The 23,504-nt window shown below is 42.1% G+C and overlaps 1 protein-coding gene across 1 annotated transcript in view; it reads left to right on the top strand.

The window, feature by feature from the left end:
- Positions 1-23,504, top strand: part of CHN1 (chimerin 1) — a gene marked incomplete at its 5' end in the record, with an annotated part of 108,148 nt that overhangs the window by 53,229 nt on the left and 31,415 nt on the right. Inside the window, one exon of the mRNA XM_082483341.1 lies at positions 21,696-21,773. Within this exon, the coding sequence (XP_082339467.1) occupies positions 21,696-21,773 (78 nt within the window). The remainder of the gene's footprint in view (positions 1-21,695; positions 21,774-23,504) is intronic.

Below are 23,504 nucleotides of genomic sequence, written 5' to 3'. Positions count from 1 at the left end.
AACTTTTTATTTTGTACTTTTAACCCTCCCTCTCTACCATAAAGTGCTAAAGGTATCTGTAGATATTTAGTCTACATATTTATTTCCAGTATTGCATTAATAGTAATATTTAAACTGGTTATGGAGGGTGTTAATAGTAATTTTTGCTTATTGCAAATTTCTCTGATTTGGAGATTAGTTATTTATCATTGTGAGGTTCCTTTCTTCAGGTATTTTCACAGTTATAGATGTTACCATTAAGCTATGCCTTTATTTCAAATGGGGTAAGAATATTTTATCTTAAAATTGTTTACAGAGTCTAAAACAACTGCCCTTTGGTCAAAAATTGTATTTCTTAATATATTGAGCATTCCCCAAACAAACGCATTCCATAATCTATTCAGCAGTCTGCATACAATGACAGTAAAGTTGTCCACGTTATAAATAAGCCTGTTCATTAAGATGATAAAGTGTTAAAACATTTCACTTGGCTAAGTTCAGCCTGTCAGAAGCTGACAGAGCTATTTTTGGCCTCAGCCAGACTTATGAAGAAGGATTGCTCTCTTCAGAGAGTTGCAGTATCAGCTGAGAACTAACTGCGTCCTGGATTATAAAAGAAAAACGAACAACAAAGAAATCTTAGAAGCGGTGAAAATAGAAATATTAAAGGAGGTTGGGAATGTATCAGGCAGACAAAGCAGCTGCCTGAAACTTCATTTGTGTGACAGAGACTAAACTTAAAAAGAAATCATAATGTATATTCAGTCATGTTAAACTAAATACTTTGTTTATTGAAAAGCTGACATGTGAAAGCATTTTTAAATTGTATTTGTACATATGTGTAGGTGTTAATGCATGTATAATAGTATGATACACTCCCCTATTTCACAAACTTCAGAATGACATTAGGAGTATCTACTATGCTTACAGTGCTTAGAAGAATTGCTAACCTTAGTTGGGATCATCTGTTTGTCCTTCCAATCAGAATTTTGTCTGTGATTTCAGTTTTTCTTGAGGCGGAGGAAAGGTCTCACTGACAATTTCCAACACGCATGACCATTATAGTGAAACTAAGCTCCATACGGAGTCCACAGAGAGAGGAAGCTCATAGCTCTGGTCCTTCAAATCCTTCTGCAGCAGTCTGTCATCCTGCACTGATTTTGCTGAGAGATGAAGCACCCAACTTAGCTTAAAGTATGAATCTTCACTGTTATCAGATCATTTTGACAAAAGAAATACTGCTGGGGATATTGATGCTAGCTGACCACGTTAAATATCCAATTTCTTGCCTGTTAGGTATCAGTAGTAGAAGGCTGAGTTATCAGTTACAGTTCCTGACAGTCACTGACTTGCAGCGTGCTGTTTCGAAAGGATTTTTTTGCATGTCATCACAGAATTCATTATAATGCAAAGCCCGGTTAAAAATAAGAGTTCTGGAAGTCACCGCTTTGGGTTTCTTTGGTAAAATTAACTCTTCCTGCATTTAGCATCTTTCAGGTGACGACAGAACTCTGTTGTGTCACAGCGGTTTTTAGACTGATGAAGGAGTTTTCACAGTAAAGGGATTTTACTGATTTTGTTGAAGAATGATGTTTTTTCCATAGATTACATGGTGTTATGTCAGATTCATCTACAGGGTGTGCCTGTTGAAACATTTTTCATGAAATAGCTCAAGAACTATTCAATGTTTCTCACAGGTTGAAATTTTAGGTGAAAAACCTGTAGAGGTTAGTCATGTAATTGCAACATCCCGCCCTGTTTGTCTGTAACTTACAAGCAACTAAAGTGGCTATATCTGCAACATAGTTCAACAGTGATGCTGTTTACTGGCCTGAAGCCCAGTTTTTGAGCATTTTCTCTTTATTTGTCTTGGAACCATGTTGTTCTGGACACAATGAGGCACACAGACATCACAGTAACAAACGGGGAGATTTCAGTTTAATTTTCAACTCATTATCCAGTTGGGATTACTACCCATAGCTGCACGGGAAAGGCACGGTGTGATCCTTTTTACAGTGGAGTGGTGCAGAGGTGACATCTTTGCTGCTTTTACACCTCTCAGGGCCTTTGCTGGAAGATGACACAGAGTGTCCTGAGTGTCGCTTCACCCAGCAAATCTCCAAGGGGAATAAAGCATTCAACCCCATGACCAACACCTGACCCCGGTAGCAACCTCAGCATTTGGAACAAGCCCCAGCGTCCAGCTAAGGCTTGCCAAATCCTTTGTCCCTCCTCTGTAAGTCACAGGATGTGGGGAGCATGGGAAGGGGGAGAGAGATGGTGGTGGCCTCGCTGAATGTCTCGTGGCGGGGGGCGGGGGGGTGGCTATGTGCAGTATAGGAGTGGCAGGGAGAGGAGACCTTGGAGGGCTTTCCCAAGCGTCTCCCACCACCGCCTGGGGGACTCGGTTACTTGCACACCCACTAGAGCTGTCACCTTGACAGTCTGGGAGAACTATTTCAGGTTCAGGGGGGTGAACAGAACTGACTGGCTGGAGGACTGTGCAGGCAGGTGACCAAATCACATCTGGTGGTTAATTTTATATAAAAAAAAAGCATTGAAATCATGAGATACATACTTGTTTGACAAATAATTTGCATTTAAAGCATGAGTACTGGATGACGGGAAATATTTCTCTAGCTTTTTAAAAAACCTACCTACTATAAAAAGTTAAAATGCTAGCACAAGGAACACAGGAGATATTAAATCTCCGCTTTAACAGAAGACACAATCTCTCTGCTAGTTTATAAGCTTTCTTTGGTAAAATAATAATAATAATAATAATAATAATAATAATAATAATAATAATAATAATAATGTCATATGGAAAATATATGTATCCACTACTAAATTGATCAGAAGGTAATTTTACCCTTTTTGTGTAGCCTCCTGCTTCCTACTGAAATTTACTTGAGAACTTCAATTAATAATAGCGTAGTATTTACCTTATTATGAACCATTTAACCATGATCCAAGGAAGCTTTCTCACAGGACACTTATAAATAGGTCAAGCAGTTTTTCTTTCTCTTCTGATGGCAGAGTGATTCCTGTTGTCCAATATAAAGACAATATCACTGCATCGATATTGACAATTCTAACAAAGAATGCAAATAAAATTGTCCAAAATCCAGAAGAAAAAGCCATTGTTTTATGACCCAAACAAAAATCCGTGTGCCACAACATCAGCCCGTTAGCCCCATGGTGAGGATGAAAATTTCTGCAGTGTACAGTATTTGGCAATTAATGTATCTTTATCAGTTTTATGCTGTAGCCACACAGCTTCTCCCTGCACTGTATGCTTCCTCTTCCGTAAAGACAGGGAAAAGTCTGGGTCTTGAACATTGATCACCCTGAACCAAAATAGATTCCCGGGCTTGCAGACTCTGAGGCTGTTCAGATCCGAGTCTAAACTTTGTGTCTGTGACTGTTGCCCACTCCTGTGTGGGTGGTGTATGAAAGATAAATCCTTGAGAAGAAGGAAAGGAGAGACACTCAGGCTCTGACTTGGGAACAGCCGGTGGGAATGTAGTTTCGCTTTCTGTCATAAAATCAAATAGAGGAAATTGGGCAGCCAGAGAACACACCTCAAACTTGAGAATGAAATATCGAAGAGCACTTCACTTAGCCTTCAATTTGGTGTGGGGCAGTAGGAGGGAACGTCACATATTTGTGTTAGATGCCTCCCAGCGTGCACTAATAATACCTTATTTGTTCCCCGCTCTTTTCAGCAATTAATTTATAGTAGAAGAATTCAGCATGTGTTGGGTGACTTGTCATATGCAATACATTAAAAATGAGCCTTAGTAAAGGGGAAGGATTTAAAGACCATAAAAGATGAAAAGACAAAAATTCTGCAATCGTTAGATGAGGATTGTAGGACGCAAATCACAATACTCCAAAGTACTGAGTCCTGCAAGACACCATATTGTGGTGTGATTTAAGATGCAGTTTTTAATAGGAAAAGCATGAGAATATAATCCACTGCGCAGCATGTGCTTCCCTGATTATGAGAAGGAATATGACTGTTTACCATATACAAGTATATATTAAAATTAAAATTCCTGGTTAATGATTTATGATTTTCATAACCTATGAAAGAATTAATAAATAATCAGAGATAACTGGAGGAGTGCAGATTGAAAACAGGAGAGTGCTTGTCATGCTCAAATGCCCTGAACAGTTATTTTAGCTGCCGTGCCAAAAAGGTAATGCGGGTTCCCAAAACAGTCTGCAGATTGTTCAGAACTCAATTGTGCAGCCATCGTGGTCTGTATGTTAAGAGAGGGCTAAGATTCATTTGAAAGAGGGCTTCCCATGTGGATTCAGTCTGTATGGCCTAGTGTGGAAATGGAAATAATACCCAGTATCACAAGATTTACTATTCCTCCCGTGCCTTGAATACTGATGGGTCTCTGTACATTCTCTACTCTCAAAGATAATTATGGACTTGGAGCAGATGACTTGATTCAGTTAAATACCTTATAAAAATGGTAGCTCTCAGAAATTAATAAATACCTTGATATATATATCAAAGTCCTTCTTGAAAGCCCTGCAAAAAATGATTTTATTTTCATTTTGACATGCTTTTGAGATATGAATGTGAGAAGTTGTATGAGTGATTTATTTAAGTTTTGATATTTGTTATGAGAAAATGAAATAATCAGTTATGAGTTATCCCATCTTTCAGAATGAAATGCTGAGATTAATGTTAGGATAGCAACTGAATCACATTTATTAATGTTTGCTTTGGTGATAAGTGCTATTTCTTCAAGAAACCTCAGTGGCTGCATATCAATTAAAGAGCCTTTCTAGACCGTACTATATTCAGTTCAGTTCCTGCAGTCTGAAAGAATTGAGAGGAGGTTTGTGGCAGCAGTCACCCAACAAAAGCCCTCTTTTGTTCTATTTTTAATGACATTAGTGGTGATACCATTTTTTCCTCCATAGTGGTGAAGGCTGATTGTCTGCAACCCTGTGCAAGGAGATCTGGAAATGTAAATCTGTGTCATTTTAGTGGGAAACATGCTTTTAAGCCTGCCTCTGAAGATAATCCAGATCACAAAGTTAATTGCGATCTCTGTGTACGTTTCTAACGGATTCATAACAGCCTCTGCATACAAAATCAAGGGTCATACTTATGGGTGTATGCAGAGGGACCAGTCTCACTTTGCAACCTTGAACTGACACTGATATTTTCATTAATGACACTACTGCTTTTCTACTTTTGCTCTCAGTCAAATCTGTTAGTAAGATCTGCTTTAAACCTTCCTTCGCCGAAGCTCATTTTATCTTTGGTGAAAGGACATCAGAAAATGTAGCCACGGGAGTTACAGTAGGCTGTTGTAGAAGCATAAGCCCCCTTAGCAAGGTCTGTGATGGAGCAAGACAGCTTTGAACAACACTGTTTGGTGCCTAGTAATGCCAATACTGGGACTGATAGGAACTAAAAAGAAGATGTGGTCTTAATAATCAGGGAGGAAAATGTGCTTTGAGAGTGAAGCGATCTTGGTGCTGAAAGTTGTATATTTTTCCATTTACTCAAATTAACTTAATTTTATTAGAAAAGATGGGTGTTCAGCGTATAAAACTCTAGACAAGCCGTAGCTATAACAAGGGTAGCAACAAAGCAATAATGTTTTTTAAAGTACAACTAATAAATGTTTACATTAAAGTACATTTAAAGACACAGGAGACTGAGCACTGAAGAATCCCATGGGTTAACTTGAGTTGATTGTCAACTCTTTTCTCACAAATTTTCCTTTCCAGTCCCTGCGCGGGTGTCCATGACAATCACTCTGTATGTTTAATGTAATTTATAAATAAAACATAGCTCTGTGGAAGGCAAAAACTTCTATTTATTTCTTCTGGGTTTAGCCCATCTTTCAGCACAAGCTTCAAAGCACAGACAATTTTGTCAATACCAAGAAAGTTCCTAGCAGGATGAAAGACGAGCCTACTTCTTAGGTAGCTGCTCCAGTGTATCTGTAAGATCGTACACTGCAGAGATTGCCGCGGCCTCAGTCTGCATCTTCCCTTTCTGTCCATTAGCATTTATGGCGGTAGGGATCTAGTGCCATATATGTCATTATATATGGCACACACAGTTCAAGCTAAGACTGCAAATGATTATGATGCCTTTTTATAAGCATGTAAACTTTTAACTTAACTATATGTTTATTAAGACCTAAGAAATGTGAGCTAGTCGCACGTGCTGTCCAGTGTGCAGATACCAGCACAGACAAAATTACATTCTCCAACCTGGAGGGTGCTTTTTCTACTCGTAATCACTGAGAGTAACCTAAGCCCTTATTTATGTTCAGTGTGGCAGTAAAATTGATACACTAAAAAGATTATATAAACTGATCTTGTTTTAAGATTCAGAGCTTCCAAATGAAGCATAAACTTTGCTAATTTAATCCCCAGGTCACAGAATATCTAGTTTTTCTCTTGTTGGTATCTCATGCTTACAAAGGATAAATTAGCAAGCAGGATTTGTTTTTTTTTAAGGGTTTCTCTCTGGACTTGCAGCTCAGCTCCAGTGCTGAACGGGGTCCCATAACTCTCCTGTTTTTCCCAGGCCAAATTCCTTCATTTTTTCTCCTTGCCAGGTCTGGTTGGTGCTCAGCTGTGCTCTATTAGCTCCTGCCGGTTACAAACGGTGTCCGAGCTGATTGCAGTTAGCCTCCTAGGACCTCACCTGCCTTCCTCTGTGTGTGTGCGCCTGTGCCTCCAAAGCACGTTAATTTACTGCTCACACAATAATGTGTGGGATTAATGTGAAATGAAAGTGGCATGCTTGTGTTGGTAGCCTGATTGCATACTGCTGGTCTAGTATTGCAAGGTTCAAAACAAATAAGGCTCCACAAACTTCAGATAGTGAGGAGTGGCTTAGGTCCGGTTGTATTTCAAATGCATAGCACACCTCCCATCACGATGCTACTCCTGTGGACAGGTGTCCCCTGTTTTGTAGGTAAGCACAGTTGAGGGTCAGCATCCTGCCTCAGCCTTTTGACATGGGCACGAGTCACTTGGCTGCTCGCTGAGATGACTTTTCAGGTTACCTTTTGCTTTTTCATGCAAGTGTGGCTCTTCTGTGATCTGGCATGCGAGATGTATACACAAAGATAGAGTCTTCAGAAAGTCCAGTGTCCAATTATACCGAGACAGGCAGCTGCCATTTGAATTTTGGCGGGGGGGGGGTGTCTGGTCACTCAGACTCACAGACCAGCAAAAGCGTGGGGAGTAATTACCCTGAGTATATGCCCTGTGCCTGATCAAGCTTTTTGTAAAATGAATAGTGTACATAACTATTAAAAGGGCTGTAAAGCAGTACAGTTGCTGTGCAATTAAATCTGAAGAATACTGGTTGTGTTGTTACTGGTGAAGTGAAACCATTAGCAATGAATAAGCTATTATTCTTTTCCTGTGTTTCTCGGTGTTGTGAGGTAAGTCGGTGTGAAGGCCTCACCAGCAGTTCTTTCCAGAGTTTCTAATGCATGGTGGTTTGGATCTGGTTACATTTTTAATGCCCTTCAAAAAGTATACCATATAGCTTTAGCTTCTCTTATGTGTACTGGCAGAAGTTTCCTTCCTTTCTAACTGGAATAGGCTAGCACGAGGATCACGGGGAGGGAGGAAGAAATCTCCCTTAGCCAAAGAGGATACCTTTCTTTGGACGCTCTTCAGAGGGAGGAAAGATTTTTCCCAACCTGGTGGACGTTAGTAGGTGGGACACAGAAACACAGAGGTCCAGCTCAACTCCTTATGAGCAACGGAGAGCTGTCACGGCTTCAGTCCTAACAAGCTGTAGGAGTCTGCTGCTTACCTTCCTTATGGGCCTTATACTTGAAGTTTCCAAAAAAGGCTGCCTAGATGTATAATGGGGAAGCTTCATAGCTGTGTATAAGGAAATTATAATATTTGTTTTTCTTTTGAACTATGGTTTCCCTTGACTTTTTATGCCTTCTCACAACTGAATAATCCATGCAGTGGCCACAGTAAGGAGAAGGTGGGTCTCCTTCAGAGCAGTCTCTAAAGCAGGCGCGTGACTGTCATTTATTGCTTATGCAAAGAGCTTCCCGGACGGTGAGGGACTGCGGTGGGTTGCTAGCTGGCAGCTCCCTCGTTTGTTGTTCTCTTTCCTTAGCTGTGTGAGTTTTGGGTCTTTTTTTTTTTTTTTTTTTTTTTTTTTAACTCCCCCTCCCATCTGGCATCTCCTAATTATTTTCTATTACTAATCACTTCTACAGGAAACAGGCTGGACTGTTGAATTAAGAGCCCTGTAAAAGGATAATTTTGTTATTTACAAGTTTCTTACCTCACTTAGACTTTATAACGTGACACTGTATAGCTGGTGATAATCACCTTGGGCTACGATTGTGTCTAATCTCATAAACTAGGCAGGGTCAGGTCTGGTCACTAGTTGAACATGAGAGGCACAAGTTAAAACCGGGGCTGCAGGAAGCGGGGTTTGTAGCACCTTTGTTGTGAACTAATATCCAACATGTCTTGTGTTTATACCCTCTGCAATTCTATGTAGCCTGCGTAAATCTGTACTAAGAGTGTGACTACCAGGGATTTTCCCCACTTGCCTCTATCGTTATTCAGATAAGCTCCTTCTCCTTACTGGTTGCAGGGGTTGGGGGGGGGGGGGGGGGAATTTAGGTGGGAGAGGGAAAAGCATTTTTCATTGGTCACTGTTTACATGCTCACAAGTACAAATACATGTTTTTTGGCTTCTGTACAAAGATGGAAAGGACGTGGAGCTGTGGTGGTCTGGTGTGTTGCCCCTCACTCGGTTAGAGAATCCCTTGATAGGCAGGCACATCTGCTCCACTAATAATTGCCCATTCATAAGTGGTTACCAAACCCTTAAGACCCATGAAGAGTGAAATGCTTGTTTTAGAAGTGGTAGCAGAAAGAGGAGTAGTTAGAGGATCCTAAATGAAGTATTAGACTATGAAAGAAAAAAAGAACAACGATTTATCCTGCAGTTAATGCTTGCAGAAGCTGGTCTGTTCTAGCCCCTGTTTCTTTCCTTTTAATCTTTCACAAGAAAAAAGATATTTTCAGATAAAACTTCTCATGCTTAGTTTTAGTCTCCAGCAGAATGTTTTTCTTTTCTGAATTTGAACAAAGTCAGGAGAGCCGTTTTGTTACTAAGCTCAATAAACTGTGTGCTCTTATTACTTCAAACCTGTCACACTCGTCATCAGTGAAGACAGCAACTCTTGACAGCTTTGCAAAGTCTTCCTTTGATCATTAACTTTTAGAACATTAAGCTTTTCCATATTTAACCTTTTTTCTGCATGGCATCAGCAGATAGAAACAGTGTTGCTTTTGGCATTCGCTGTTCCTACAGTCCTAATGCTTAAGCAAGTGAAGCAACATCGTGCTGGAAAATCTGATTCTCAGTTGATGAACAGTTGTTGCTCTAATCCTCATCATTTTAGTATTGATATTCCTCACATCCATACAGCTTCCAAGATAACTACAGGATGATGTGTTTCTAATAGTGAAGTTCGTATTGTAATGCACTTAGACTATATTGCTTTTTGGGGGGGGATTATTATTGGATTTCGTTAGAGCTAAAGCAGTTTGAAGTACTTTGCCTAAGGAACATTAGCGCTAGTATCACAAACTATAATGTCCTCTCTTAAACCTTATTCATATGTGTATGTGATTTAGTAAATTTTTTTATGATTTCCAATTTGTGAATTGGATTAGTAGCACTTAGAGGCAAGCAGTTTTTCCCTTTCCTGAGAAGAGTGGAGGAATACTGTGAAAATGGGAAAGGCTGTATTCCCAGTTTCCATTTTGCATGTAATGGGGAAATATTTTTAAAGCTCTATGCATTATATCATGTATCAAATAGTTTATTGGTTGAAGATTTCTAATGATTTTACATTGCTGGAAATATCTTGAAGCACTTACCAAAGTTAATGATAGTGAATTACATTTGCATTCAGGCATTTCTGTGAATTGGCTGATGATTAGAGTAAATGATGTGTTTAATACAAATGCACAAAAATTGCAGAAAGTATCGTGTGCTGTTGACTTTCACAGAATTTGAAGGGCTCAGTCTCTTAAGTGACAGCTTCTCATTCACTCCAGCTTCCAAATCCTTGCTAGCATTTGTCACAGCGCTGCAGCCTGGTGCTTGGAAGTTGCCAGTCTCCTTTGTCACACGCTGGAGTTCGCAAGGCAGACTCACTGCTCAGCAAGTTGATCACGCTGAGAGCTTACTGGATTTTTTTATTTTTTTTTTAATGGGCCTTATGGGTTAATTCTCTTGGGCTATTTTTATTGTTGAAAATTCAAACAACCTCAGTGTTGGAAATCTTATGAACAGTGTCGCTTAAAGTGGTAATTGATGGTGGCAGTACAAATAAAATATTGCCCTGTAAGATGAGATGAAAAACGTGACTAAGTAAGAGGAAAGCAGTTGTGCTGGATAAAGATTTTGTTCATTGCTAATGTTTGTTCATTGCCAATGAATTTAAGAAACTGAACCATACCCCAAACTTAGTCTTTCAGCTTTGATGAGCCCTATACGCAAAATAAGAGCTGTTTTCCAAACATCGTATGCCTCTGAAATCCCAAATGTCATATCTTTGAGGTACTGATTGGGACCTAGGACTACTGTATTTCAACTGAAAATAGACATCAACTAAACATTATGTTGCAAGAATCCACAGACTTGCTGAAACAAGTAAACAAACAAAAAATACCACCCGTCCCCGTCCTTCCTGTGTAACAGAAGTTGTATAACCTGTCCACATGCCAATGCCTGCTTCTCCCCCAAAAGGTAAATAGTCTGCGTGGCCCGAATTTATGATGGGAGTTGCATTGCCAGCCCCATTTTGAATCATTTGAAATGATTCAGTTTTCAAATTAAGACGTTATTTAAATTTGTTTCAAAGATGCTGGGTTTCACCATTTGAGATGATGGTTTCTTGAGTGCCTATCTCAAGTAAGAATTTTTAACAGTTATAGCTTCCTCTAGGGGAACGAGATGCTTCCTGCCCTTACATGAAAATTTTCATGGCAGAGGCATTTTAAAATGTTAATTAGGAAACTAAGAGGGAATAAATAGGAAAGATGAACCATATGTGGAAAAGGAAAAATAAGAAAATTGAAACGCTGGTCAACAGAATGTAAAATGAGCCTTTTCTGAGAATGTGATCAGGGATTAGAAGATTTTATGGGTGGCAATAAACCGATAATTTCATAATAACTATTAATTTGACTTTGGGAGCAGCGTATAATTCCACTGCCAATTCCACTCTGCTTTAATTCATTGCAGGTTTCAAATCAGTCCTGATTTAAATAGAGATTTAAGCAAGGATGGTGGGACCCTACATGAGATACTCATTTGAAGGATGATCAGCCTACCTCGTTTTCTGAATCTGCCTAATTGCCCTGTATAAAATGAATGTAGATCTTGACCCACAGCGCTGATGCAGCTACGCCCATGGACACACGTGCACCTAGAAAGCTGGTAATCGGGGTCTATAAGGAGTGCTGGTGGACACTGGGGGTTACCCTATTTCGTAATTATTCTGCAGTTAGGTGGTCAATAAGCAGGTTTTCACCATTGTAAATTTTGCAAGAGTGTCCATGTCACAAGTCTAGTATTCCTTCAGGTTATTTTTTTTTTCTCTGTGATTCATGGGGTTGGATCAAGTGATAATTAGGGAAAGATTAGGAGACTTTGCACTCTTAGTCTTATTTATGCTAAATAACTATGATTATGGACTGAAAGTGTGTTGAAGAAAGAAACTGTGACAGCACATGTATCATAGCAACATGGCTTATTCAGGAAGAAGTGGATGAATTCAAAATAGAGGATGTGCCAAAGGAGCAGGTGTAGTCTGAAATACAAAGAGTGTTTAGAAATTAATGAGCTGCAGTTTTCAATTATAACATACATTGAATTACTCTAAATTGAATTACTGTGTAGAACAAAAAAGGCTAATATTAGATGCATTAGACTGCCAGACAAGACTAATGTGAAATTAATATTATACATCAGGTAAGAAAATATTAATGAGACATAAGAAGACATTTCCATACTGCTTGCCCATGTTATACCAGTAGCCAAAACTCCTATTCCATGAGGAATAGATGGGAAAAAAAGCCTAATAAATATAATAATAGAAAGACCTTGTGGATTACATGATTGTCACTATCCCTAAGTGTATATGTTTTCAGCTACAAAAAGATATAGAGGTTCATTATAAAAACTGCTTTTATCAATATAATTCTTAAATGGATAAAGACAGTGTTGTAAATTATTTATTTCATAAAGTTTGGCCACTGTCAACATTTCCTTCCTAGGATACAAGTAAGGTTCCTCATCAAAGGGTAATGGTTAAGCTTTTTGATGGCTTCTCTCTTTTTTTTTTTTTATTTTTCCTTTTGCTTGAAGAAATCCTTAGAACTGTGGGTCAGATGAGAAATAAACTATCACCAGTCCCTTGTGGTTCCGGAAGATTAGTCTAACAGCCTGTTTTATCATATGATACTTAAATGTAGTATATTAGTAACAAATAGCATTCGCCAGAACGCCAATAGCATTCATGCAGCTGCCAATTTGCATTACATTTTGGCTGTTATCACTCCTATAGCACACGTTGTCTTGAGGCATTTATAAATGACTTTTAAGGTCTTTTTGGAATACAGTCTGCCTTGACATGTCACAAGTCAAGAGGCTTTTGCTGGAGTGACTCCTTGCTGCAATGACCGTCAGTCGTGCCTTGGTCACAACAGCACAGCTCCCCGCAGGCCAGCGCGGAGATGTGCCACGGACCAGGGAAAGGAAGAAAACGTGATGCTGTTAGCTGAAATAGAAAATGCTGACTAAATGGGAGCGAGATGGAGAAGCTGCTGAGGAGCAGCCGCAGCGTGTTGCTGGCCGGTGCGAGGGTTGCTCCTTCAGGCAGAGCTCCTTGCTCCATCAACTCGTCTTCCCCTAGGTCTCGTAGCTGCACGACAGACCTCTCTAGCCCAAATTTATCAATATGTGGAACGCTGTAATAGTTAACAAACTATGTGAGGAGCCTCCCAGTCTTCTGCCTTTTCTGGGGAGAGGAGTACCTGGTGCAGGTGGCTGCTTTAACTCACTGTTCAGCTTACCACCTCCACGGCCTAGGCTCCTGGCAGGGGGAGAGGAAGATAGGATGGACCAAAACCAAAGCTATGAAGGATGGAAGCATGGATGGAAAGGACTGAAAGCAAAGCTGTAAAGGACAGGCTTCATCTGAAGGATTTACTGGAGACAAATTCTGGTGTTCCGTGATGCTGCTCTTCTTGCTCGTGAACTGTCTTGCACCTTTTGCCTTGGGAACAGTGATGCTGCCTGAGGCAAAGAGGTGGTACCTTCTATACTCTACCAGCTCTTGGTCCCCTTCTGTACTTACCAAGTTTGGATGGGGTTGGCCCCCTTTAAAGGCAGCTTGTTTCCCCGAGGAAAGAACGGGGTTGCAGTAACGAGCTGCTGCAAAGCAAGGAGAGAATTTCTGGGGCTGATACCTCACCTTGAACTCATGGTCATGGGGAACTGCTTTCCTCAACGCAGACAGAGTTAGGAGTGAAAAGAGGCCGTTTCTTAGTTTTCTGGGTAGCTTTTATCATGGTGTTTGATTGGCATATCCTGTCTCAGTGTCATGCAGCTTGGTAGCAGCTCTGCTTTTGTCGAGCAGCCATACCTTGCCCTTGCGAGCAGGCTGGTAGTCTCTGTCTTTAAGGGCAGGGCAGGAGCAGTTGGTTATTTTAACAGAAGCAGCCGGGACCGTAGGGATGTCCTGCATCGGTGTCTGCAGGGAACAGCCCTGTGGCTTCGGCCAGCTCAGGACCAAACCAGGACAAGGCAGGAGCCCCAGGAGGGTGTCAGGACTGTGCTGTCTCGCCCAGAACATGACCCTGTGAGGCAGTGTATTATTACTTATACGGCATAAATGAAGTCGTAGCTATTGCTTGTAAAACCCAGCTTAGCCCCATTATTGATTGCAACATCCACATCCCTGCTGGTGTGCATTCTCCTGTGCCCAGGTACACCCCTGTGGTGGTATTTGTACCTATGGGGTGTGAAGGAAATCCCCAGAATTACATCCCCTCCTTCAGTGGACCAGTTGCTGACCTCACTAAAAGCTAAGTCGCTTGATGTTAGCAAAGTCCTCCAGAACAAAAGCAGAACTTCTTACTGCAGGTACTGCACAATTTTTGTTTTATTTTGCCGTGGCTAAGTCCGTGGTTATATACCAAAATAGTCCCCTCCCTGAGAAAAGAAACATGGTGGTTGCCACTGGAAAGTGCTTTGCTTTTGTGCCTCTATCCAGAACAGCAAATGTTAATTGTTTTTGTCTTGTCAGTTATTGAAAGAGAGGAATAGTCACAGTGGCTGCTTTTTGCCAGTGCACAGTTTCGACTTGTCATTTCCAAAGGCTCATATCGGTAACTGCCAGGAGCAAATCTACAACCCGTCGTCCCACTAGGAACAAAATAAGCCAACTGACCTACATCCGAATCAGCTGCAGTGACCGGTAGGTTATAGGACTAAAGCTGCAGAAAAACTACTTCTCTGGTGGCTTCCCCTAAGATCTCTCTGCATTTTTGTGAATATGCTCTCTTGTTAGGAAAACAAGGGTACTTCAGGGTATTTCTGGTAGCCATGAACATAAAATCTTTCCAAATAATGCTAATACACTCGTATTGCACAATACAGTACCAAATGAACTCACTTTTTATGCAGCAATTTGTAGCAGCAATATTGGGCAACATTTTTTCCATAATTTAAACTTTGGTTTAGATTACTTTTTTTTTTTAATTTAACAGTCATACTTTAAACGAAGCCAACGCTTTGGCTAAATTTGTTTAATTAAGGTTTTAATAAAAAAAAATTTAAAAACTTCTTTTTAAATTTTAGATATAAAAATGTTCACTACCTGCTGTGGAAATCACATATACTTTTACCAGAAATAAAAATTCAAAAATATAAATAGCTATTTCTTTAGCTTTTGTGATAAGTATTTCACTGGGGGGGTGGGAAGATCTGATTTAATTAGAAGCCAGTCCATTTGGAAAATTTTGTTATAAAAAATAGAAACTTTTCTCAGCAGCAAGTTTTCATCATTCAACCATGTCTTAAACCTCAACTCCCCTGTGGGTAACTGTGGACTCAAAGCGGGGTTGTGTGTTGCCTGAGGATCCCAGTATACTTTGAGCATTGTGTGAGCCCGATGCTGTCCACGTGCCAGGTAAATGTGGCCGTTTTGGAACGGCAGCAAGAGAAGTCTTACCCTGATGGCTGAGACCACGTGATGGTCCTTCCCAGCTCCTGAAATGCCAACTTTCAGGTTGAACTTTTCTTGGAATAGCATTCCTACCCTCCGCTGACACCATCTATCTGTGGGCAGAGGCCATGCCTGGCATCAGCATGTCTACAAGTGAAGAAAAATTAAATGAAAACAGCTTATGACCAATTTTAAATAAAAAGTAAAATTGTGGGCTCCTCTTCCCCCCTTGGAATAATTCTGTGAAAGAGATGACTGGCAAAATTATATTTAGCATGGAACAAGCCTCCACCGAGAACTGCACTGGGGAAACTGGGCTCAGTTTCACAATTTGACTGATTAGTTTTGAAAATTGTGTACTGAGCCCGTAAAATACGCTCATAAAGTGTTCAGGCAAGGAAGGTTTTCCGAGCATATACATTTGGCTAAGTTAGCTGTACAGTGAAACAGAACACGACAAAATATACAGTGGCTAACCACATAGCAACCCAAATATCCTGTTTCTTTAGATATGTACAATAGGGCATCACCTTTGATTTTTTTTTTTTAAATGCGTGCAATATAACTGCTGGTTATTATTATTATTAAAATGCATTCCTTAGAGGCAAGGGATCATAAGTCTGAAACAATAAAGGCATATTTAGTCATAACAACGTGAAAATACCATAGGAGAATGAAAAGCCTGCAGTGCTTTCCCAAGACTGAAGAAAACATGATACTGTGTTTGAGAGAGGAGCCAGGTAGTCATGAAACTAAACACTACATCATGTGGAAATGCACGTGGGCTTCAGGAGGTCTGATCAGGTCTAATCTGGGCATTTTAGGACTTGCTGAGTTTAACCTGACTCTTGAATTTTCTGGTTTGTTGGGTTGTTGTTTTTTTTTCTGAGGTGATGTTGGTTTATTACTCAACAAATGGGAAATGCATCCATTTGCCTTTTTAGAAAGATAATTTATCCGATGTTGACTGAATTGTGTGACTGCATTAAACTTACATAATGTGTCTTTCAGAGAGTGACTAATGGGGATTTACTGCGAGCCATGGAAGACTTTAAAATCAATTCTGTGGAATCTTCATAATAAGACTTACTGATTGTGAGATTAGTACCACAAAATAGGCAGACGTTATCCAGCTAACACTGAGAGCAAACAGCGCTCAATAAAACAGCTGTTTCTCCTGCACCCTGAAGGACTGCTCCAGGGGGAAGTAAGGAAAGCGGAGTCCCAGTAGGACCTAGGCTGAACCACTTTTGTGGTTGAGGTTTTAGAACAAATGAGAACATTTGAAATAGCAGGTTACAGTCTTTTCTTTTTTTTCTCTTTAGTCCATATGTGCAATGTAGAACCTCTAAACAGATGTCTTGGTTTAAAGGTTGTCACCTCGCTGGGTTTGACTTTTTTTAGTGCTCATAGAAGTCACTAAAATGTACAGGACTGAGGGGCTGCTCTGGTTGTGTGCTCTGCTGAAAGGTCGCTCAGCAATGACTTCCAGTCATACCATTTGCAGTTCACCTCAACCCTGTGAAATCACGTCCTTAAATTAAATTTTAAAAAGACAGCCCTGCAGTTTCCTTCCTCCTGGAGTCTGCACAGCATATTGCTCCCTACACATGCAATGACTGCAACTGTCTGTCACAAACAATTAATAAAGCAATAAAATCAAGACTTGACTTAGAAAGTGGAAGGGAGAAGATTTTCCTTGTCAGATTTCTACCTCTTTTTCATCCAGTATGTAGCAGACAGTATCTAATAATTGTCCCTGTTAAGGATGACTTCAGACAGAGCAGGTTATGAAGATGACTGTTGGAAAATGAAAGGGCTATGGAGAGGAGACTTTGCTGGTGGGTGGGAGTGCAGGAGCCACCGGTGGAGAGCAGGCATTGCCAAGGGTGGAAGAAGAGCAGGACCTGCAGGCTGGGAATAGAGGCAGCATAGAGTGCCTAGAGCAGGAGAGTGCGTTGGGAGAAAACAGCTTCCTGCAGGATTTGAGTTGAACCCCCAGGTCCATGACTTCATTTGTTTGCTCTCAGGGATGGTGACTCATCTCCGCAATGACTAGGGCTACCTGAGGGCAGTGGCTTGCTCTCTCTTACTTTATTATCTCACATACTGGTAGGCTGAAGACCTGGACCCGCCCCATGACCCTAACTGTGGTCAGGAAGATGTGTACAACAGAAATTTCATTCGTCGTTTCAAAAGAAAGGAAGTTTGCTGTGTTAAGAAGTTCACTAGGTTGCGATGCCAAACCCCCAAAGTTAGGCAGTGGCAGAAGAATTCTTCAGAATTCATTGCGGCCTTCCAGTAGTTAAAGGGGGCCTACAGGAAAGATGGGGAGGGATGCTTTATCAACGAGTGTAGCGATAGGACGAGGGGTAATGGTTTTAAACTGAAAGAGGATAGATGCAGACCAGATACTAGGAAGAAATTCTTTACTCTGAGAGTGGTGAGGCACTGGAACAGGTTGCCCAGAGAAGTTGTGGACGCCCCATCCCTGGAGGTGTTCAAGGCCAGGCTGGATGGGGCTTTGAGCAACCTGGTCTAGCAGGAGGTGTCCCTGCCCATGGCAGGAATTTGGAACTAGATGATCTTTAAGGCCCCTTCCAACTCTAATCATTCTATGATTCTCTGAATGAGCGTATGCATTATAGAATTATGTCATCTGAAAGCAGCTGTATGAATTTTAATTTCAACACTACTTTATGTTGGGAAAATATATGTAAGATAGATAACAAATATATATTGTTCATAATTTTTCAGTTGCTAGATTTATGGCTTTAGCTTTCTTTCAGTCGAGGTTTCTGGTGTGCACAACTATAGTGCATATAGCACATGTGACGGGCTATAGGTGTAGGTGAGCCCAGTATTCCTATATTTGTAAACAGCAGAAAATGCTTTGCACCGAACAATGGGAAGCTGATTTTATGTAAACCCAATAGTTTTACATAAAACTGAGTTAGATTACTGTAACACAAAGTAATGTTAGAATTAAAATTCATAATCTTATAACTTCTTTCCAGATTACAATGTGTTTTCATAATTACAGCCATGGGAGAAGACCTTTCCCTGTTGGGTAGTTTTGCTTACCTTTTTATTGGCAATCTTAAGATCTAATTTGCCAGAATCCAGAGATTGGTTTCTACTAACTGGACTCTGAAGTGCAATTGAAATAAATCAGTTCTTCAGAATTAGGAAAAAGGAAGCTGACAATTAAGTAATAAGTATGTCAAAAAACAAATATGCGCTCTAACAACAATTGCAAGGGAAATTCAGAATGCTTTATCTTGCTTCCTAAGTGGAATTATACAAAATAGTAGAAGTTGATTCAGATAGTAAATACACTCTTGAAAATTGCTGGGTTATTTATTTCCAACAAATTCAATTTTCAAAGAGTATATTTCCTAATATTAAGTTTTGGTGATTTATTTTTTCCCTTTAAAAAATACGAGGAATTTGGGGTTCCAAGGAAGCATGTAACAAACCTATGTTTCCCGAACTCCACAATTTGCTTCCTGAGCCTGTTGTCACTTGAAGTTGTTTGGAGAGGATGACTCCTGTGGGGCAGTAGGTCCACCTTGTTCCATGGGGACTTTTATCTGATGTAGTCCTTGGGAATAAAACCATGAAGTGAAAGGCTGGGGGACTTGGGTCTTTCTAGTCTAGAGAAAAGAACACTGAGGGGGGATCTTATCAATGCTTATAAATACTTAAAGGGAGGGTGTTAGGGGGATGGAAACAGTCTTTTTTCAGTGGTGCCCAGTGATAGGACAAGAGGTAACGGGTACAAACTTGACCATAGGAAGTTCCATCTTAACACGAGGAGGAACTTCTTTACTTTCTTTACTGGAACAGGCTGCCCAGAGAGGTTGTGGAGTCTCCCACTCTGGAGACATTCAAAACCCGCCTGGACGCCATCCTGTGCAACCTGCTGTAGGTGTCCCTGCTCTGGCAGGGGGGTTGGACTAGATGATCTCCAGAGGTCTCTTCCAACCCTGACCATTCTGTGATTCTGTGAAGTGGCTTGAGCTAAAAAGAAAGGAGAGAACAAGCTCGAAAGCCTATCTGCTTCCTCCTCCTCAGAGTCCCTACTGTTCTTACGCTTCACGCAGATGAGGGGGTCAGTTTTTGCCATCTCTTACTCCTCACCTCCTTTTTCTTGGTCTCGTATTGCCGTGGAGTGTTACGCTTAGAAGGATGCGCAGAAAAATGTGAGAGGGGCATTTCTTCACCTACAGCAGAAATGAGCAGTTAAAAGCAAGATAGGCAGATTGAGGTAGAGGTCGGAAAAGTATTTCTCAGTGGGGTGGATCAGCCAGCCTCTGGTTTGGATTGAAACCGGGAACTGAGCCAGATACTCCTAAGGCCCCTGTATGAGCCACTAATGCCCCACAGCTTCATCCTGTATAATCTATAGCCAGTGTTTTGATTATTAGCTATTAACTTGCATTGCAGATTAGTGGTTGGTGAAGCATGTATGTTGATCCTTAATCTCTGCAACCTGACCCTACGCTGAAACCCAGCTGATTTTTAAAACCTGTCCAGAAGGTACTGGTGGCGGCGCCAGGGAACAGAGGAGGGGCTCACGGTGAGCATTACTCTCGGCTGTATGGGCAGGATTGAGCTAAACGGTAGCGCTGTGATCCAGCTGCAAAACACACACCAATTCCACCCAGAAGACTGCGACAAACCGTGCTTGTCTTGGATTGTTACTGAGTCATGAGAGATAAAAATACCTTTGCTGCAGCAGGGAGAGCGGTTGTGGTGCGGCAGCCCGTGGCAAGGGAAGGGGGGGGGGGCTGCGCTCTGGCTAGTGGCACACAGAGACATCCTCTGGAGCCCTATGTGTTGGGACGGTTGTCAGCCCCACGGTGTGAATCGCTGCCATAGTAAGTCAGAATAAAGGTCCGTTTTTGCAAGTCTCTGACAAGAACTGTCCACAAATGCTTGGAGGGCACTAGAAGAAAAAAGACAGGAGTTGAGTGGTCGTGGTGTCCCACACCCCCCCCGGCCATCGGCGTGCAGCCGAAGAGAGCCTCCCTGCGCTGGGCTGTCCGGGTGAGCTGCTCCGGGTGGATGCGGCGCGGTCTGCCCTGGTCCTTTGTCAGCCCCTTACACTTTGACCCAGCTGCGTCCTGCGGCAACGCTTTAATGATGCTGCTGTGAAATACCGTTTCCTTTGGCTTGTGTGAGGAGTAGTGAGGACCAGGTTGTCCTGTGCGCATTTCATCTCCAGTCGCATCACTCCAAACAGCGGGTTTCGGTCTGATTTAAGACTACGTGTCATTCACCTCCTGTTAATAGTCATAAACCCCTAATGAGAGACACCACAGCAATGCAGGGTTTGGGTCTTTGGTGGAAGGGGTGGTGTGGTGAACTTTTTGGCAGCATTTGTGTTCACATCACTACTAGAAGAGGCTGATACAGGATGTGAGTTTGACGAGCCTCTATTTATATGAAAGGCATTGAAAAAAACGTCGTTTTAAAGGCAGGGCGGTGAGCATCAACGCTTGCGATAACTCCTTACCTCCTGGTGCCCAATCCGTCAGACCGGGGGGGTGGGGGTGGGGGGGAGATGTCGGCGACAGCCGCTCTCTGTGAGGTCCCCCGGGGCAGCTGCTCACTCTGCGCACCTGAGGACGCCCCGACACCCCCCGGCGAAGGGCGAAGAGATGCCATGTTGTCGCGGTGCGTGACTCATCCCCCGCTGACAGCCTTCCCGCTGGCACTTGTGCCGGAGCCGGCCGGGGAGGGGGAGCGGCGCCGCCCGCCTCACCGGGGCTTCATTGGCTGCGGCCGCCGGGAGCGGGGGGTGGGTGGGGAGCGGAGGGGCCGCCCCGGGGGCGGTGCCGGTGCCGCGCCCGCTCCGCGCCGAGCGGCGTCGCCCCCCGAAGCGGGCAGCGGGGCGGGAGGAGGGGGCCGAGGCGTGCGTCCCCCCCAGCCCCGCCGGCCGGGCCGCTGATGGAGGGAGAGGCTGCGGGCTGTCCCCCCGCTCCCGCCGCCGCCGCCGCACATGCCCGGGCCGCCGGCCGGCCGCCCCCCCCGGCAGGCCTGAGCCCCCCGAGCCCAGCGGGAAGGGGAGCCCGCCTCGCTGAGTGAACCGAGCGCCCTGCCATGGCCGCGCCGCCCTTCCCAGCAGTTTAAGTTTCCCGAAATGGTCCTCCCGGGTTTTCCACATCGGGTGTGATCCAGAGGCGCGGAGGGCGCAGATCGGTGCGGGGTAGGGGCTGCGCCTCCTTCCCCCTCCGCTCCAACATGCCGTCCAAAGAGTGCTGGTCAGGGCACAGAGCGAATAGGTCTGCGGTCCACAACTCGAAGCAGGAGAGCCGTCAGCAAGATTTATTGATAGCAGCCTTGGGGATGAAGCTGGGTGCTCAGAAGTCGTCTGTGACAATCTGGCAACCTCTTAAACTCTTTGCTTATTCGCAGTTGACATCGCTCGTCAGGAGGGCGACTCTGAAAGAAAACGAGCACGTTCCAAAATACGAGAAGATTCATAACTTCAAGGTAAGGCACTACGCTACTTCTTTCTTTTTCAGGCACAGGGGCTGTAGTTTTTTATTTTAAAATGGGTCCGGTGTTGCATAATATGTATGCAGACCATGACTTTCTGGGAACTTAAATGCTTCAATTAAATCTCGTTGCTGGTTAAATCAATTAGACATCTTTAGAACGTATCAGCAGAAGAATGAGGATTTTGTTGTTGGCTGCTTGTGTGCATGTATTTGCTTCAATAACATTTGCCGTACCTAGGTTCTCTCTTTTATTTAGAATGGTTTTATACCCAGAGAGATGCTAAAGGCGAGAGAAACTGGCGAAGTTTTCTTTCAATTCAAATGAACGTAGTTCAGTTTAATTTACGATGATACGATGCCGAAAAATCTTTTAGGTCTGTGATTAGAGGATTAAACTGATCTTATCTCAGTTTGTCGCTGGTAAATAGCTTTGGAGGTAAGAAGCATGTTCTGCATCTGGATGGAGCAGATGGTCTGCATTTCCTTTGGTTTCTGGCTTTCCTCCTGTATTAATGAATTGAGTGTGTTGAAAGCGGCACAGCTTATACCATGGGGCTATTGGAGCTGCTGGTGTTAGCAACTACCTTGTGTTTTACTTAGTCTTCTACGTAGCTTCTAATTATTGTTGTAATTATTTTAAATAAACGATGCTCTTTGGTAAGAGAGACATACATCAATACATCATATGCATGTTTTGTGTCTGTATCTGTAATAAGTGTCCAGTAAAGATTTAGTAAATTAACCTTTTGGCGGTCAAATGCATTGCATAATAGGCAGTCTGTATTTGTAAAACTAAGTGAATTGATGTTATACTGCATTCCTGTAGATGACGGTACAAACTTCATATATAGTACCTGAAACCCAGATTTTATCCATAAGGTGTGTTCTCCCCCTCCTCCCTGTAGCTTTTGCTTTGATTTCTTTTAGGAGAAGGGGAGATGATTCATGTAATACTGGCATCTGATGATATAAGCGTCTGTTAATTGTCTCTTATTTTCAGTTTTGATTTCCATCACATGCATGTGCATGTGTGAATGTACGCATGCGTGCACGTACACATTTATCTGTCGTCCATTTGATTTTATTTAATCCAGCTTCTGGCTTTTGAGTTCAGATAATGAATAAAATCGGAAACTTTATATGATCAGGATGGTTTGTTTCACTTGAGTTCTTCAATAAAGTACAAGTTTGAAAACCATGTACAAAATGTTACATAAAAAAGTGTGTAATACGAATGCTTGGCATAAAATATTCCTGCTGGCTGTCAGTTAAATGCAGAGTATTTTTTCACAGGCTCCTGAGGTGTCCTAGAGATCTGAAATGTCTTACAACTTTCATTTGCTCCTTAGAGTTTGAAGATAATTCTTGCAGACAGCTATTTTCCATGTACTACAGTGTATGTAGGATAATGCATATTTAATTTTGCACACATCTGTATTCCTTAGTTGGTTTCCTAGAACAGCCTGAAACGCATCTGTTCTGAAAATAATCTAGTAACCTGACTTTCATTCGCTTGGGTTTGTTTATTTGTTTTTCTTCCAGAAACTGTTTCTGGAAAGTTTGGAAGCTCTGAGTTTTCCAGTCTTTTTTCAAAACCAAACTGTGTGTCTGATCCAAGGTCATAGGTACAGCACAGACTTTCCACACAGATTGTTTTCTTCATAATAGTTGCACTGTAGTTCCTTTATTCACACAGTTGCCACAAAAATATACCTTGAGAAGT

Source organism: Vanellus vanellus, assembly GCF_965231255.1.
Source record: "Vanellus vanellus genome assembly, chromosome: 5".
NCBI lineage: Eukaryota > Metazoa > Chordata > Aves > Charadriiformes > Charadriidae > Vanellus > Vanellus vanellus.
Note: the sequence above shows the minus strand (reverse complement) of the source record. Positions and strands in the feature narration are given on the sequence as shown.